At 36.3% G+C, this 19,787-nt stretch overlaps 1 protein-coding gene across 2 annotated transcripts in view; it reads left to right on the top strand.

The window, feature by feature from the left end:
• LOC131426037 (uncharacterized) overlaps nt 1-19,787 on the top strand; it is a 93,154-nt gene that overhangs the window by 38,229 nt on the left and 35,138 nt on the right. Inside the window, exons 2-3 of one of the 2 annotated variants that reach the window (XM_058588442.1) lie at nt 278-426; nt 15,617-15,694. In XM_058588442.1, the coding sequence (XP_058444425.1) occupies nt 15,644-15,694 (51 nt within the window). In that variant the 5' untranslated portion in view covers nt 278-426; nt 15,617-15,643. The remainder of the gene's footprint in view (nt 1-277; nt 427-15,616; nt 15,695-19,787) is intronic. The other variant, XM_058588441.1, reaches the window with a different exon arrangement.

Genomic DNA, 19,787 nt, shown 5'->3' with positions numbered 1-19,787 from the left:
GATTTCAAATAAACCAATAATTAATTAATTTAGTTCTGTATTCTACCACCTTATAACAAAACTCATACCGAAAGCAAAGGCTGATACCCAGCAGTGTGACGTGTTTTCCTTTTGCACTATTCTATTACATCAGAGACTCTGGAATTAAGGAACATGAAATTAGCAGAACTTTATTATGAAAGCATATTTTAACATTGAAACAATTTCTTTTGAGAACGGAAATCAAACTACATTTGCTTTTACTAGCTTCTAATAAATTTTTTTGGCTTCATTTCAGGTATTATCATTACAGTTATAGACTGCCAAATCCGACGAGAAGTTTACCTTTCTCATGACACTGGAATGGATGCTATTATGTTCATTTGAGCTCCACAAAAAGCAGAAGATTTTCGATTTTGTTTTGTTTGCCGATAATTCCGAGAAAAGGTATTAAATTCTATCATAACTACATACTTTTTCAATACCACAATATAGCTCTTAAATAAGCTAAAACTTTGAAACGTTGATAGCGTTGGTGATGATCCCAGAGTATTGGAAGATATTTTTGTATAATAATAGGGGTCTATAAAGCAAAGCAAAATATACTGGTAAGAGTACAAAACCACTGCATGACCAGTGTGACGGTCCTAGTGACACTAAAAATTCTTCCAAGTCGGGGCTTCAACATACGACGATTATCTAGGAAGACCCGCGCCAAATGCGTTGAAGCATAGAGCCTAGTACACGGAACCGCAAAACAACCTTATTCTAAGTACATTCCACCCAATTTGAGGGTTCCGTTCAATAACCTAATTTTTGATAAAGTGGCTCTAGATAGTTTCCGTAAGGCACATGCAAAAAATACTTACAGATGACTTATATTTACTCTACAGTTGAGTCGTATTGACTCAATTTCAGGTTGATACGGTTTACCTAATTTTATCTTATTGAACGAAACTCTCGCTGTTGGGTGGTTATGCTCTTTGTATTTTAACAACAATTGAAGAAGCGAATGAAAGAAAGTACTCAAAATTAAGTAAAAAGAAGCCAAATAATAGATAGTTTTTATTTTCCGTGTAGTGTTAAAAATATCGAAAATAAAACAGTCTTGGCATTATATTCCTTTTGTGGAATTTGGCCTATCTATTTCAGCAACTGTCTGTTTGTACGAAATTGAATACTTCGATCGATCTTTCAACTACGAATGAATTTGGATTCATTGCTGTTCGGAACAAAAACAAGCAATAATTGCTCAACACTCCAGTCGACGATCGTTTTCCACGCAAGGAAATCCAATCAACCTCAGCGATGGGTCGGCATCCTATTCCTCCTCTGTTTTCCATTGCTCCGTGTTCAAGTATGCAAATTGATTCGTTTGAGTCTAATTTGCCATCAACTGATCCATTATTCATTCGCCAGAGGGTTAATTTGTTTTTATGCGAACCTGTTGTCATCACCAAAACCGCCGGTAAAGTTTCCGGTGTGCCTGCCTTAGCCGAGGGGTTCCCGCAGTTGCTCGAATTGAGCTTGATCCACTTCCACTTTATTTCGCATGCAAATCATTTTCTTCGATAGCGCATTTTGTATTTTCATATGAGTCTATGTTTTCCGTTACGTTTTCTTGTCTCGGCTGCAGTTGGTCTGGGTCGTGCATACAAACTCTTTGAGGTGAACGCGGATGCATTTTACAACCATGGAAATTAAAAATTCAAAAAAAAGATTATTTTGTAGTCAACTAATTGTCATTTGTGTCAAATTTACACTACACAGTTAAAACAAAATACTCATCTATGAGTACCACAAAAAACCATTTTCGACTTTATTTCGATCTGTCAAAAGTAAAGGGTACTTTTTGACATATGAAACTGGGTGAATACTATCCATATCAATATTGCTGATCGACGAAATAAATGCGTAAAATAATGCATATGAGTGGTTGAAAAACTCTTGAAACAAGAGAACGGATTTCGGCACCAGAAATTCCATTTCGCACACGAAATTTAATGGAACTTCTTTGTTGAATAATTTTACTCATTGTTAAAAACCGCCGATTTCACTTTTAATACTTCTGAAGGACAGACGTATACTAAATAATAAACACTAATGAATATTTTGACGAGATACTTGGCACAGATGTCGCTGACAGTCGTACCAATTTGAAAAAAAATTCGACGAATAAGGTTTCCGCGCGAATTCAAAAGTCTTACTACTCTTTTTGCTCACAGTAGTATGCAGTTTCTACTGAATTCCTAAAAACTAAGGCCGTTACACAATTATTACGAACTTTCTTAAAGAATTCAATCACTTTTATTTCCTTTGAAAAGATTAGTGAATTATCGTTCATCAGCAAAGAACTTTTGCCCAATCATTTTTCCAAAAGAACTAGTTCTTTTGAGTCGTTCGCGAACGAATCTGTCTCAGGCTGAGATAACAGGAAAAACTGCAAATGTCTTCATGCAGGTTTGCAAAAGTCTGTAAGTCCGAAAAAAAGGTCTGCGTCGCTAATCTTCACTTCATTTCTCTATAAAGTATATAAATATGAAAAGGGCATGTTCAGTAGTGTTCTAGTTCTATATACATACATATTTTATGCACGTTTGAAAAGTTAAATCTGGATTTTATAACAGGAAAAACTGACAGCTCCAGAAGTGTTTTACTCGGGTTTCAAGTATAGAAAAAAATAGAACGGCGTCGTATGCCAGTTCTAAATTTGACCGAAAAACTGTTCGAAAACATAAAACTACAACGGCTTGCTGGGGATTCGTTTATTCCAGTTTTAGTTCTATTATAGATCTTCCATATAAAACTTCTAGCTTATGAATTTGCTCTTAGTGAGCAAAAGTGCAACCATTTCAAAAGTCTGTAAATTTTGACGAAAGTCTGCGAAAAATCCAATTTTCAAAAGTCTACAAAAAAAGTCTGCAGCACTAAGAAATCTGCAGACCTGGCATCTCTGATCTCAGGTCGGCTCTGTAATGAAATGGCGAAAAAAAAATGAAAAAGTCGCCTATTTACACTAACATCAACGTTGCCAGGTATACCGATTTATCGGTATTTATGCAGATATTTGACCTCTATACCGCAATACAGATATGTACTCCCAAAATACCGATAATTCACAGATCGTACAGATAAATACCGATTTTTGTTGATAGCATGGATTGACAGGTTGCTACGAGACCTTTTTTTTGCTCACAAAAATGGGCTTGGGTCACATTTTCGTGAACTTATGTTGACGAGATTCTGACAAATACAAATAATAATACCCCTAAGTCCCATATAAACGAATCGTCAATGTTTGGTTCACAGCATGAACAAGTAAGCCTAGCAAATATCTCCCTTTCGTTGCGATAGCGTGAAAATGTGAAAGGAGATCGTTTCTGGCAACGCTTTATGCTAGTTGCAACGGTGCAAAACAAACTTGTTTGTTTATCGTTGCTGTATTAAACTGCAACAATCAGTCTAAATATCGCCGGCTAATAAACCGAGAAGCTTTCGAAATGGTGAGAAGTTGCTTAGTAGAGGGATGTGACACACGAACAGGGTCGTCCGAAATTTCGCTCCATAATTTTCCCAAGGATCAAAATATGTAAGTAATATGTTTACATATTTTTCACTATAAATAAACAGTAACTATAGTGAACTTGTTCTTACCCTTCAGTTTTGCTAGTTTTATAGAAAATTCGTTAAAGTACATTGTCACTCTGACAGTGTATCATGACAATGTACCGCACGATGCAAAATGTGTCCTTGAAAATTTGTCGGAGTACTCCGTATTATAATTTGTATTTAATTCTGATACCGATATGGTACAGATAGATTTTTGCGCCGAATGAAGATTATTGGACAAATGACCTGGCAACGCTGACTAACATATTCATAAAATCCGGGAAATATCAATGACATTTTTAATGTCATTGTCGATTGGGTTGATCGAGCAGTCGATTGAAGCCGTGGGCCATCTCGCGAATTAGTTGAACTTTCGATTAAAATTTGACACTCGAGCGGTTATTTGGATGTTGTTAAAAATAACTCTGCTCGAAAGCATGGTTATCTTTGACAAATCGATGGTTATTTTCCGATGAAAAAAATCTTGAAGAAAAATTCTAATTTCAGACCTTTAGTAAAAATGTCTTGCGTGAAAATTTCTTTTTATACTTTCAGTCAAAGAAAATGATCCTCTAAAAAGTTTCAATACATTTTCAAACGAAGTAAGTTTATCTCAAAGTTTTTCTTGCGTTCGCTGTATTGCAATTGATAAACCCCTTGATATCATCTTATTTTCAGTGCAAAATAAACCCAAACAACTTTCCATCCAGAGCTGCCAACTGTGGTTTTCAAAAATCTGTATTTGTCGTAAAAATATATCTGTACAACATCTACCGTACAAAATAAAATCGATTTAGTGAGGATACTGATTTTGCGAGCAAAAAACAAGGTCGCTCAACCTGGTCAACCCCTATGGAACCAAAAAAAAAACTGAAATCGGTATTTATCTGTATGAAAATTTAAATATCGGTATTTTAAGAGCGCATATCTGTATTCTAGTATCGAGTCCAAAAATCGGTATAAATAACGATAAATCGGTATAGTTGGTAGCACTGTTTCCATCCATCAAACTTTGAAATGGGTTACAGTTTTATCTAGAGTTTTAGTTAAATCAGACCCTGTCAGCTTGGAGCGATATCAATCTTCAGTTCAGCAACGCCATCGCACGGCATCACATTCAATATATCATGTCAATTGTATGGGTGTGCAGCCCTGCTATTTTGGCGCGCACGAATTTGACATTTCTCTCCCCTACTTCTATGTATGAGATTCGATGCGGACTCATCTGAGGGCGACATGCTCGCAAAAAACGATGTTGCCAATGATTTGTTCGAAAAATGTGAGAGCTGGATATCTTGTTAATATGATGTCTTTGGTTAAATTTAACTACTTGATAGGGAATAACTGCTCGACTGTCAAATTTTAACTAAAAGTTATTATAATTCGCGAGATGGTACACGGCCAAAATATTTATTGCTCATTCCGTCATTTCGACAATGTGGGCTGACGTGTTGTGGTCCGCAGAGATGCCATATTCACAGATTTTCATATGCTGAACAGATTTTGAAAATGACACAGATTTCTATTGAGGTTTCTGTGCCCGGTGAAAAATGGGTGGCCAACACGTTTCCTGATGAAAACAAAACAATATGTAAAAGCGATTCACACGCAGCATCAAGCGACTATCACCTGCATGGAACGATTACGGAACAACAACATTAATTGTAAGCAATTCATATGAAAGGACACTACGTCAAGTTCACGGAACATTTTAACGTCGGATACGTGAGCAATATTCGGCTAAAAAAATTAATAAAAATAATCTGGACGTCGACGGAAGTTGATTGATCGTCTGAATCGTGTTTAATGCATGCGTTTCCTGATGAAAACAAACAAATCTCATTTGCATTTGTGGTTGTAAGTGAGCTGTCAGAGAGCCTAATAATCGATGACAGACTGACAATAAGTCCCTAACGATCTTCAAATTGCGAACGAAAACACAGTGCAAATGTATATTCGTCAGAGTGACTCTTATTTCTACTAACAGAAATGGGTGCCTTTTTTTGCTCAACATCATGATTCCGATCTGCAATTGATGTTATGGGAAGTGTGCACAGATTTTGCACACATCCCATAGCAGTGAGTTATACGTGTTGAGAACGTTACAAACGTTACTTTGTTGTGTGTTATAGGCGTTACGAAGCGTTACATGCGTTACTTTTTCATAAGTTATAGACGTTTCGAAGCGTTACGTATGTTATTTTTTAGAGTGTTAAAGATGTGGCGAAGCGTAACATGCGTTACGTTTTGTTCGTTATAGAAGTTACGAAGCGTAATATGACTGATTTTTGGTTCGATCGTAGATTTAAAAAAATGTTCTGGCATCCTTGGTGGTCTGGCCTTCCTGTGGCATATTAAATACTGTGTTTCAACTTGAAATATCTGTGTTGCATTAAAATTTCGATTAAAATCTGTAAATAAGATCTTGAAATTCTGCAATTTTTATGAAATATTCATAACAATCTGTGAGTTTTGCACAAATCTGTAATCTGCGACACCGAATCTGTGTAGCAAAATTGAAAAAAAATCTGTGGTTTCACAGAAAAATCTGTGAAAATGTTAACTCCGGCGTTGACGCGATGGGAACGGATTCAGGCATCATAGAGAAATTTTGGCGCACTGAAAAACACAACTCTTTTCGTATATAATTTTCCAAACATGGTCAGAAACATCATTGTAGCTTTCAAAAAAGCCTAAGTTTATCGAAATTCGTAGATTATCTTCGAGAAATTTGAGCCAATGAGAAAAGTGCAGTTAGTAGATTACATCACTTATACCATTATATCTCCGGAACCAGAAATCGGTTCAGCCATCTTCGAGGATATGGAGCGGTAAAACAATTTGTTAAAAGGTGCACGAAAGGTGCTTGATATGTTTCGTCTTTGACACGCCAGTCTAGAGCAGTTCGAATTAAATTCCTAATACTAACGTAGTAATTGAATTAATTTCGCTATTTTCAAATTGCAAAGCAGACCAAATATTTACTATATTTAAGTATCACTTGTACACGATTACGCCGAAGCGCTATGTTTGTTCTGACGCCTTAGGCGGCATCAAGTGACTTTAATGTCCACCGGCTTAGTGGTTCAATTTGAATTGTTAACCTAGTATTAGCAATTCAATTTGAACTGCTCGGCACTGACGAGTTGAAGACGACGAAACGTAACAAGAGGGAAAATATGTGATTTTTCCAGTTCCTTATTTTTACCATGCTATAAACATAAATCAACTCCAGATCAAGTTATTAAGCGAAAAATCATCAAAACCTAACATCTAATTACTTATAGGCGACATTACAAAAACTTTATTGATAAATAGATTAACTCACTTCAAAACATGGTTGCTGTTTGAAGCCAAATCCGATTTCATCAACTCTACAAATGCGGTGCGTCCTAAAACTGTCGTGAACGATAAAAACGCATTAATTTTAGCTCTACGTCCACATGTTTTTCTTTGGTACCCGTGCGAACCGTTCTACCATTCATTCATTCATTCACTCATTGACACGGATCACTCGGTGAAATTGAGAGCTTCTTTTCTTGAGGTAACTTTCCCATCCAACAGATAACGATACGACCATGACCATCGTCACTTTCGTCGTCGTCGTCATCGTCATCTTTATAGTCAATGAATCGTTTCCTTGCGACCGTGTCAGCCGACTTTGAGGGCTGTTGTGTGGATGGAACTTGAGAATTGGAAGGGCTATGCTACCGTGTTTACACTTGATAATTATCCAATTCGCTTTCTTGCCGCTGCCACTTGGGGAAACAATAAAATTATTTGGGAAGTAGAGCTTTTCTCTCACCTGGTTACCTCCCCGACAGGTTCATTGAGCTTGAATCCGTGCATCGTGATATTTTGATCTCTGGTTTTGTTGGGTCTGTGTTTTATTGAATAATTACTTTAGACAAGTTTACTTTATCTAGAAACACTGGAAAAATGTTTAAATTTTATGCAGACCTAAGAAAAATATTATTATAATAATGATAAAGAAAAAATACGAAAAGCGGTCGAGAACGAGAAATTTATAAATCTAAACGCACGCCAAACAGGTGACATAAAAACACTGTCAAACTTACATTTCTGACTATCCTGAGCTGCCTAAAGCGCTTCAGTTTCCCCGCCCATAAATTCCAATTTCAAAACAGTGTAACGAGTGACATGTGGCAGTAGGCTATATACCGATTTGCTGAATTGCACCCCGCCGGCAAACTACGTGTCGCTCTCATCTCGTCAGTTGTCAGTTGTCAGCACTTGAAAATGTGAGAAATGATAACAAGCCGCAAACAAAATACAAACTTAGTATCCCGGACTGCCCAGCGTCCCATGCTCCCATCCCGCTTCTGCTTAGTTTGTTCCACAAATGAGACAGATTTGAAACTAGTTTAACATTTGAATATTCATGATATGTAGCCGGTCAGACTGGCAACACAGAACCGACCGGATTCACACATGTACGTAGTTTTATGATTGATTGATGACACATTGCATCCGCCGTCGGTCTCTCATCCACTTTCGCTGGCATTGGGAGTGCTACCGTCGAAGCTGTGTACCGAAATCTAATGAGAAATTTTTTTATCTACGCAAAGTAAGCTTTCTAACGTTTTTTTTTATTATGTATAACTTTCAACGATGATGAACTATTCATCATGGAAAGTTGTACATAATTTCAAGCTATTCATTTTAAGAAAAAAGACATGTTAGTAGTACAATAATTTGAAATAACTTGTACCGTTCTATATATTTTTCATGTTCTATAAAATCATGATTAAATTTATCAAGCCCAATCTATACCTAATGAAGGAGTATTATCCACTCAAGCTATTTTTTTAGCGAACGCAAATCGTCGAATCTTTCGTTTTGGTATGTTCACATTAGCGCTGATATATTGCCCCCTGCTTGATATACATGATAACGGACAGGCCCGTACCCAGGATTTCGTTTCGCGAGGGACCCTCAGAAAAAATTTTTTTTGCCGGCGTTTTTAACAGACACTTTAAACTGTTTCACTGGAACTGTCATTATGAAGTATTCAACTAAACTGTGTGACTGTGCTCGAGCGAAGGTTATTATATTACATTTGTTTATATAGTACAACAATCCACAAGACTTGTGATGATGCCATATATTCTGAGATCATTCCTACACTCCTACTTTAAATTCGCGGAGAACGGAAAACATCTTCTAGTAGTGATGCTCATGTGCTTCATGTAAGACCATTTCACAACGATTTTGATCTTCAAGCACTTCATTAATGCACGCTAATACTGTTTTTTTATGCTTTGAGGCAGTCCTCCAAAAGTATACTTTGCCGATTCCAGAAAACCGACATTGTGATCTTTCCGTCCCATTGAACCGCCCTTTGAGGCACTCTTGCAGACTTCAGTCTATTGTCGGATAATCATTCGGTTTTCTTCGGTAGAATAGGTAGAATAATGTATTCAGCAAAACATGTACTCGAAGTGCGCTTGCGTTCGTCTTTCTAGCCCTAAATATGTATGTGCGGGATCCAGCGGCATCTCATCTGCAGAATCTTGCTTAACTAAGGCATGCTCGCGCACTTATATCGTTTTACCTTTTTTTATATATATAAAAAATAGGTATAGAATTCGCTCAAACTTTCGAAAATTTTTCCGAGGCCCGGAGGGCCGAATGACATATACCAATCGATTCAGCTCGACGAACTGAGCAAATGTCTGTGTGTGTCATGTTTTCAGACTTAGATTCCGCACGATAATACCTATTCAACAAGCCATAGATTGTTAAAATCTGTCCATTTTTAACGGAGATATCGAAATTTTTGTGTAAACAACTTTTCCCCCTATTCCAGCAGTAGGAGTTTTGAGCGCTGTATGACAAAGCAATGCGTGGGAGCAACGGAAAACACGATTTTTTATTCTGTTACATACAATTGTTTCTAAGTACCAAAAAGACTGTGTACAGCATCCTTTTTCATGACAATTTGCCTCGGACCGATTTTAGCACGTCTCGTTTTTGGCAACATAATCGTTCGAATATGACATATATAAACCAGATGATGGCAGATTTTTTTTTAATTATATTGTTTTAAACTACTTACAGCAATAAATGCTGGAAGAACATAACATCCATATACCATTCGAATCAGTTCATCGAGATCAGCAAATGCGTGTGTGACAAATAATTTCACTCAATTTTCTCTGAAACTTTCTTTTCTACAAATTCAGTTTCATACGAAAATTCGTATGCTCCCAAACAAAGTTCCTGAATTATGTTTGGTTCCGACCTCTGGTTCCGGAACTACAGGATGATATATGAAACGAAATCAAAATTCGTAGATGGCTGAACCGATCTAAGATTCAAATGAAATTTAAGAATCATCTAAGATGCAAATGAAAAGTTTCAAGATTCTTTAAAACATCTTACTCTTCAGTCAGATCCAATGTCTATTCCACATAAATTAATCAGGTTTATCGGGTTAGCAGATTTGGATAGTCGATAAAATAAATTAACTTTTTTCAGTTTTAGTGGTATTCAGTTGTCGAATCAGAAGGCACCTAAAAATTTAATTCGTGCTATGATTTCTCAAAGATGTCTTCACTGATTTTCAAATATTTTGAAACAAATGTAAACTATACAGCTATTCAGGTGAATTTATCTGACTTCGGCCATACCGATTTTAGAATTCCGGTTCCAGTATAAAATCGTTTCTCAAAGCTCAATCGTTTTCTCAAAAAAGCCTAATCAAATTTCAGAAACAAAAATTCAAATTGAATTAAACTTATATACAAAATTAATTAGTTTTATACATACATACAAAAATTAATGGATTTTATCCAATTAAGCTTCAAAGTTGTACTCAAAACTGTAATTTATTCGTCATATGGCCATACGAATCGGTTTGGGTTATGCTGGTTCCTGAATACCGGCTCTGGAAGTACCTTAAATTACCGTAAACTCTAAAGTGGAACTTACATATCATGGCATGTTTAATCGATTATCACACTTCTAGATTTAAATTCGATTGTATTTGCAGTTTCGACATTACAGAGTAATGAGTGATTACAATCTCAAATTGTCGCTTAAAACGACGGTCATTAAAATAATGTAATGAAAACTTAAACACCGAAGAATATTCATGCAAAAAACACATGCGGATTGATAAAAAAAGATATCATTTCACTGCTAGGTGGATTAATCACGTTTTTTATTATTATATTGTTTCAGCTCGCGCACTTCTCTTTCCGGTCGTGCAATTTTATGTATTATTATTATTGTCATTTATTTTCCCCGGTTTCATCCTTCATTTTCGTAACTTTCAAAACAACTCTATCTCACGGTGTTATCTACATGATCAAAAGCCCCATAATATTTCTCAAACTTTTTTTTCGTTTCTATTTCGGGTGGGGCCATGTATTCCATATCGTTTTAGGATAATTTCTATTCATTTCATAATTTTAATATTTCCAGCAGATTTTGCGAAATTGGAATGCATCAAGTCTTGTAACGCTTTTTAATATGCATAACTTATAAAATGTAACACATATAGCGCTTCCTTACACAAAACATACTAAAGAGTAACGAATGTAACGACTCGTAACGTTTGTACCTTTAAAAATTTAAAACATATAACGTTTTGTAACACTTAAAACATACAAAAAAGTTACGTATGTAACAACGCCTATAACTTACCAAAAATAACGCTTCATAACGCTCTGTAACGCCAAAAATTCACAAAAAAAGTAACACACATAACGCTTAGCAATGCCTATGTCTCACTAAAAAGTAACACGTGTAATGCATCGTATTGCCTATAACCTTAAAAAAAGTAACACATGAAACGCTCTGTAACGCTTTTTACTCACAAAAAGTAACGTATGTGACGCTTCCTAACGCCTAAAACTTACTAAAAAGTAACGCATGTAACGCTTCGTAACGTCATAACTCACAAAAAGGAAACGCATGTCACGATTTGTTACGCCTATAACTTACAAAAGAGTAACGCATGTAAGGCTTAGCAACGCCTACAACTAATTGAAAGTAACGAATGTAATGTAACGATGTTGAAACGCCTGTAATTCATTAAAGAGTAACGCACGTAACGCGTACAACTAACAAGAAACTAACGCATGTCACGTTTCGTAACGCCTTTGACTCACAAAAAAAGCAACACACGTAACGCTTCGTAACGCCTATAACTGATTTAAAAGTAACCCATATAACGACTATAACTTACAAAAAAGTAACGCATGTAACACTTCGTATCGCCTAGAACTTACTTAAAAGTAACGCAAATAAGGCTTCGTAGCGCCTATAACTTACTTAAAAGTAACGCATGTAACACTTCGTAACGCCTATGATTCACTCAAAAGTAATGCATGTAACACTTCGCAACGCCTATAACTTTCAAAAAAGTAACGCGTGTAACGAAAAAATTCACAAAAAAGTAACATATGTAACGCTTCGTAACGCCTTTAACTTACTTAAAAGTAACGCATGTAGCGCTTCGTATCGCCTATCATTACAAAAAATGACGCATGTAACGCTTCTTAACACATTTATTTTACAAAGGAGCGCCGTACATAATATTTCGTAGCGCTTCTAAAAGAACCGTTATTACTAGTTCATAACTTTTAATTTTATTGGTATATTCAATACATCAGAAGTGATCCACCCCTTGTTCTTTTGCCGTTTTTTGACTTGCTTAGAGGAAAAATCTTGAAAACGTTTCAGATTTTTGTGACGTGAACTCGTCTTACGTTACTATGGGAGTTCTGGAATTCTTTTTCAGAATCCAAGACCATATTTTTTTCTCATTTCCAGAATCCAGATCTAAAATTCAGTTCCTCGTGCAGAATTCAAGGCCAGAATCGAGTTCTTGAGTTCTAGAACTGAAACCGAATTCCAGAACTTGATTCTATGTCTGGATTTTGGAACCGAAATCTAAAACGGAAGATTCTAGATTTTAGACCTGGGCATTGGAACTAAATTTCGGAAATGGATTCTTGACTTGACGTTCAGTTCCATTCAGTTGTTGCATTCCAGAATCCAGGTTCAGAATTTAGTTCCAGAATTTGAATCAAAAATTCAGTACCCCAATTCGAGAAGTATTACTAAACTCAGGAACTATATTTTGAAGATTTCTGTGCTGAATTCCGGATCTGGAATCCAGAACTGAATTTTGGAGCGGAAATCTGGATCCGAATTTGAAAACTGAATGCTGGACCGGAATTTTTAACTAAAATTTAGCCTCAGATCATGATGCAGGTTCAGTAGTCGGTTCCGTGCTAGGATTCAGATTCACAATTCAGTGCCGAACCATGTTCAGTTCCAAAACTCAGCTCCAGAACACAGGCTCAGTGATCAGTTCAACAATCCAGAAGTCAGTTCTAAAATTCAGTTTCAGAATACAGTTCCAGAATCTAGCATCAAAATTGAGTTACGGAATTCAGCTCTAGTATTTTATTCGTATTTACGCCATCCGACTATATCTGCAATAATAAATCACAATATAAATCTTTGAAATATTAAACTGAAAATGTTACAAACTTAAGGTGACCGTGGACAGAAGCCAAGAAAAATAAATGTAAAAGTATTTGTGAAACAATACTTTTTCATATAGTAATAGTATTTGTGAGTAGAGAGGAATGAAATAATAATATTTGTGTGCTGAAAGGAATACAGTTGCAAGAACAAAATGTAAACATTGAAACTATTCAAATCACCTAGCAGAACAGAGTGGACTTATCTCATCTTCATGCTCATTCTGGAGTTAACAAATTGCAATCATGAGAATATAATGATTGTGCCAAAGAAGGTAGTTTCCTATTTGCCTTCGTTTGGTTCTTGGCATTTTTTTTACATTACAAAATAAAAAGGAAGCTGTTACATTGATGGATTAAGTATAGTAACACTACACGAAATCAGAACAAACTCTGTTGCAATGGCTTTTTGTATTAATTTGTATTTTTGAATATGAAGCTCACATATTCAAAAAATATAAACCAACAAATTCTACATTTGCTATTTTGTCGACATCATCGTTTTCGAATAGGGAAGCAACCTCACCCAGAGAACAGTCAAGTGGTACTTGACGAGAGGGCTTGATGATAAATCGGCTATTTGCTCTGAAAAGATTTATCATGCAAATTTGAAGATATAATTTCATATATTGACAAAAATATTTTAAAAACTTTACCTATTGATACCAAATTATTGGATCCAGTACAGTTTCTAAAATCCGTGGTATTGTTTTGAACCGGCACTTCTGGCAGTTCTTCCACTGTTTGAACTGATGAGTCCCGCACATACTCGCTACCCAAAACACACTCTATCAACATATTCCATCTATTTTTCTATTGATTTTCGTGAATGAGCGCTGCTTCCTTCCTCTTATTTGGACGAGGCATTTCGAAAAGATTGCAATACTTGAACTGTTTGTTTATTTTTTGCATTCCATAGCGACGGTAAATAAGACAACAGGGTTGCGGATAACTAGGAGGGGAAGCAGTATTTGAAATGGAAATTAGGCAAATGTTATCGTTTTTTTTAATATTGAAATTTTACATGGTGACGTACGAAAGTAGTATTGATTCGTAATTTTAACTATATCAATGTGCGACTAATTAAAAATATTGCCATTTTTAGTGCATTGCACGGTTTTTTTTCTCTAATTATGTATGGCATCACTGCCAATATAAAAGGGTGGTATTACCAATACTAAAGCAGGCCGGCAAACTTTTTATCGTGGATTTTCGGAAAATTTTCAAAACCAGAACTGTGAGTTATTCAAAGGTTTTATAATAAAATGTTTAGAGCAGACGATAGATTCACCAGTGAAGAACAACTCAAAAGTGTTTCATAAAGCTTACTTATGTCACAGAGCTATAAACAGCAGTTGAAATCTTGAGGTGAGTAAAAAATAATAACATTCTAAGAAGAAACCTTCTAATGAAGGTCCGAAAAAGTTTTGCACAAATCATTCTTCAGAGTTGATAGTTTATCGTAAACATATATCAATACGATGAGTGATTATGTCACCAAATTGCAGTAGCAATGCTACGCAGCATATTTACCCCTACGCTTAGAAAAAATGTGTTTCATGGTTTGTTTACATCAAGAGCAGGGCAAAATAGCGGAAGGTGGAGTGGGAAGGTAGGCGGTTTCTTGGTTGCCATTTGTGGCTCGCTTCCATAGTCACCCTAATGAGAATATTTAGAGCTATCAAATGAGAAAACTTTTCAAGGGGCTACCTCGCGAAAAATGAGGCAGTTACTGAAGAAAATTCAGCTGTTTTTCAAAGAAGGGCGAATCAAACATTGACAGTAGATGGAGAAAAACGTCGATGAATGTTTCGACTTTGGCTTCAAATCCTATTTAGAAATTATCGTGTATTCTAGGATCAATTTTTGATTAGTCGATGAACTGTTGATTTATTTTTAAAAGGCATGCAAATTTTACCACTTTCCTTCTATATCCACTGAATAAATCAACATAAAAAGTGTTTCGCCCTTTTTGGAAGTGTTTACTTTTATGTTGAACAGCTGAATTCTCGGTTGATTTTCCAGAAGGCCGTAACAGCAAGTGACAGTTTCTCTTTGTTCACTCTCTCTTTCGATTATTGTGATGTGATCTAAAAAGATTTTCTTGGATTTCACAGTTCTGTTTGGAAGTCGAACGTTTCGAGCATCATTCTATGCAAAGAGTTAAGTGTAAACGTGTAAACCGCTTGGTAATTAATAGAAGAGAAAGTAAACAAAGAGAAACTGTCACTTGCTGTTACGGCCTTCTGGAAAATCAACCGAGAATTTCGTTTTGGTCTTGACAGCAGAGATGCCATTCATACTGATTGATTAGTATTTAACAGAGTTTTACATGTGAATGCAAATTTGATACAGAATACAGATTTTAAAAACAGTAAGAGAGCAGTTGTTCGTGTGAGAGTGAGGAGATGAAAATTTCGTAATCAATAGACAAATAACAACGTAAACTGAACATATTTTGAAAATTGTTCATAGTTTCAATTTCTCTACTTTCTCTTCCGTTCCAGAACTTCAGAAGGCCCCCACGATTGAGGATGCGGTTAACGAGGTTTTTCTACACATCGTTACTCATTGGTATACTACAGGTGAGTGTTGTCTGTTCACGCCCTTGATCTGAAGAAAAAAAATGCTAAACATGTCACGTCACAGCTTCCGATTCGATTCGCTTTCGTGACCTGAACATCACTTTTTTATGAATGAGGAGGACAACCCAAGTCGTGTGAAAAACAGATTAGAAAAAAAACTAATACTAACGATTCGGGTTGGTGACCAGAGGGCGACTGTTGGAAAGTCGCAATAATTTCGCAATCCCAGCAGGCCCCGATACGCTCCAGGGTGTCGGAGAAATGTTCGACTAATCGATCGTGTAATAAATGGCGGCTGTCGACATATGTGAAACATCTAATCGACTTTAACACGTGAATAGACTGGAACTAATTGAGCAAGCGAAATCGATTAATGTTACTTTCCAGTTCGATGTATGACATATGTGGTAGGATGAAAAAAAATTGCCAGGCCGGTGGTCGGTCCGACCTGGCTCGACAAAATTCACCGGGTATTGTTTGCAATATCACCTATTTCCTGACAACCGCATGATGCGCAGCTCTCTCCAACATGTGTGTTCGAAGGCGCAACTTGACAGGTCATGACAGACAAGACTAGACGAATATTTAATGTCATTTGATGGCTTTGACAGCTGGTGCCCGTGGCTGTCAAGGAGTCAAACATTCGTGCGGGATAGCGAAAAATTGTACACATGCACCATAACTTCTTGGGGAAACAAAGCCATTTGCTCTTTTATTGTAACCGATCATAGTTTTTTTGATTCCGAAGTTGAAGAGAAATAAATGCTGTCACAACTCAATTCGGAACAGGAAATGCATCTCAATAACAGTACATATGAAACCTAGAGTGCCTATAACCAGAGTGACGACAGCTGTTCGTTTGGAATGACAGCTTTGTTCCAAACGAACAAACGACCTGTCAAATACAATGGAAATCTAACGATACTGCCAACATTTCGGATAAAATGTTTTGATTTGTTGCCAACATTACGGATGAGACGTCGTCAATCTGGTCATAGGCACTCTAATGAAACCCACATACAGCCAAACGTCGAAAGTTACTTTGGTCGAACTTCCGGATACGAGAAAAACCAATTTCCTCATGTTGATCGATTAAAATCGATTCAATGTTTCCGATGCTTTGTCTTTTTTTGAATTGTTGCCAACTTTACAGATAAGATCATCTCTATTGGAACTGTTTGGTACGATTATTTCTCGATTGCCTTTCCGAATAGTTTTATAAGCAAGTGACAGTTTCTTTTGTTTACTTTCATTTTCGATTATTGTGACGTGATAATACAAAATTTCAAATACTGACCGTGAAGACCGTTGACAATAACTATGATTCGCACATAGTCGAATTACCGGTAGGGATATCTGCCGGAAAAAATGGAACCAAAAAAAAGTAGGCTTCTCCTGAAAATTTTCATATCGACAGTAGTGATTAAAAACGATATTTTCGTTTATTCAATAGTACGAATAGATATCAGCAATAAAAGTAAACTCGATGTAGAAGAAAATCACTTTTACTACTACTTTTTTTATTGTAAACTACGATGAAACATGAAAAACCTTAAGAAATGTGTGAAATTGGGTAAGGTTAGGTTTTTTCGGATCAACATTTTTTTAAACAGATACCAGTGTAATGTTGATTTTTCGAGTACTAGAATGTTTCGAAATCGAGTACCATTTATTTGGGATACTTTATTTGTTATTTCGGGGCATTTAAAAAATGGCATAGAACCTAATATAATGCTCCATTCTAAATAAACGTTACTTTTTGAACAATAAATTAAGATCAACTCATAGTAAACACTTTTTCTGCTACTTTTACATTGTGCCAATTGGAGGACAACGTTGCCAGATATACTGATTTATAGATATTTGTCCCCTATTGAACATTTTCATTATAACTTTTAAGAGTTTTAGACTATGTAATCTATTTGTGAAAAAAAATTCAAAAAGATACAAATAAGACAAAAAATGTTGATGACTTTGCTGAATGTGGTAAAACATGAACACTGATCTAATATCACGACAAACTGATATAGCAGATGTTTAAAATTAATTCAAGAGCCTGCCAGAATTCCTTCATGATTCTGACAGTAAAGCAAATATCGGTTTTCGGCAGAGAACTTCGAGTAGTGGTTTTTATCCAGATTTTGCCAAACAGGTTAGTCGAACTTGCTTTAAACCGGTTCGACAGGGCTTTCCTGTTTGTTTATTTTGTTCAATCAGAAGTCTGATTTTTCTAACATTATTGTTGTTTGTGGCCGGATTGAACGCAGAAGCTGAATTTGATGGGTGAACGCAAACGGATACATGCAAGGCGTTCGGAACAGTTCTCACTAAGTCGTTTCAATAAAGCACAAAACTAAAAGTGAACAAACCAGCACATTTATTCTAGCTGAACCTTATAGGTAGACATGCGGAATAGAACTAACTCGGTAGGCAGCATCCAGATCATCTCACTTGTGATAAGTGTTGATGCGCGCTGGTGATAGTGCGCAGGTAGTAAACGGGTTCGGCGCCTAGGTCGAATGTTCGTTTTATCGCACTAGTGCTAGAGGTGTGCAAAACAGCTCATTTTGGTGAACAGCTCCGAACCGATCAGCTCACCAAAGTGAATCGATTCGATGTATCAGCTCATCAGCTCTTTTAGTTTAAACTTAGATTCATTTTGTGCACCGTTTTTCTTATGCCGGTTTTCTTTCATATGCATGATCGAAATTGAATCATTGATTTGCAATGATGCAATGAATGCAATGCGAATTAACTTATCTTTAATTGATGTCGACTAAATTGAATCTCTTAAAGAGCCGAAGATCCGATCAGCTCGTAGCGTGTTCCCTTCGTCATAATGCAGTGAACTGGGTAGCAAATGAGTGAGCTGGTGAGCTGCGGTTCTTTTGAAAAGAGCTGTGAGCTGTCAGCTCACTTCAATGATTCGATTCACTGGAACAGCTCAGGAGCGAATTGCCCATCTCTAACTAGTGCTACAATATTATTAGAAGCTACAACAATTGTTTATCCCTCTTATTATTTTGGAACAAAACTTTTCAGAACAATCATTATTGTAATCATCGGTGAAGGGAGGATTTCTTGAATCTTATAATAACAAAAAAAAAAAGAGGCTTTGATATTTCATTTGACTACTGATTAATAGCTTCACTGACCAATGAATGACTATAGGGTTGACCCGCAAGTGCGGGACCTTTTCTTCCAGTATTGAGTAAGTCAACAAGACAGACAGCAAAGCCAGAAAAGACAAATCGCTAATTATGGTGGCAGTTCATTTTGTTTTCTTGTTACAGCGTGACGAAGGGAAGCTGAGATGAACTTAACCTTTAAGCGAAAGCGCCTCGTCGTAAAGTTTGAAAAAAAAGAGAGATGGCAAAACTGTTTAAACTGGAGACTACATCGGCGTGGGTGACTGAAATGTGAACCCTGTGCGCTTGTGGTCAAATCGTAAATCATCGTTGGTAGGGTGGAATGCAAGCAACGGATGTTGTAGGTTGTAGGGGCCCGTTTTGTTACCGCGCAGTCATAAAAAGCGGTAGTGAAAAGTATGATTTTCAGTTTAGCGTCTGGAGAACAATATCGCCATCTAATCAACGATGGTTGCGTGGGAACTGTCATATTTTACACGCAACAAAAAGTCTTAGCCGTATGATTCCCGGTTAAAGGTGACTGACTAACTGGCTCATACTTTCATTACTCGTCTGGGTACATTATTATACCAACAAAAATTTCTTATCCGCGTCAAATTTAGCCATTTTAACTAATCGGGAATATTGTTTTTAAATCTATTCATGACTATTAGACAAAAAGGAGAATTCGTGTTCGTTGTTCCGAATGACACTTATCTTATAAGCTAGATAACGTATCTTTGTTCTTCAACCTCATGAATACACTACTTATCGTTGTATTTTGCAAAATTATGCTTTGTGTCAGTTAATATGAATCAAAGCAGGGTCTAAATAAACGATATAAGAGAAAAGCTGTGCGAGATGATAATTACTTTACAGCACTTTAATACAAATAGAAAACGGCATTAGGTAAAATTTATTCAAAATTTATACACCCCGATTCTGTATTTCGTTCGAATCGGATT

The sequence above is a fragment of the Malaya genurostris genome, chromosome 1, assembly GCF_030247185.1.
Source record: "Malaya genurostris strain Urasoe2022 chromosome 1, Malgen_1.1, whole genome shotgun sequence".
NCBI classification, from domain to species: Eukaryota; Metazoa; Arthropoda; class Insecta; order Diptera; family Culicidae; genus Malaya; species Malaya genurostris.
Note: the sequence above shows the minus strand (reverse complement) of the source record. Positions and strands in the feature narration are given on the sequence as shown.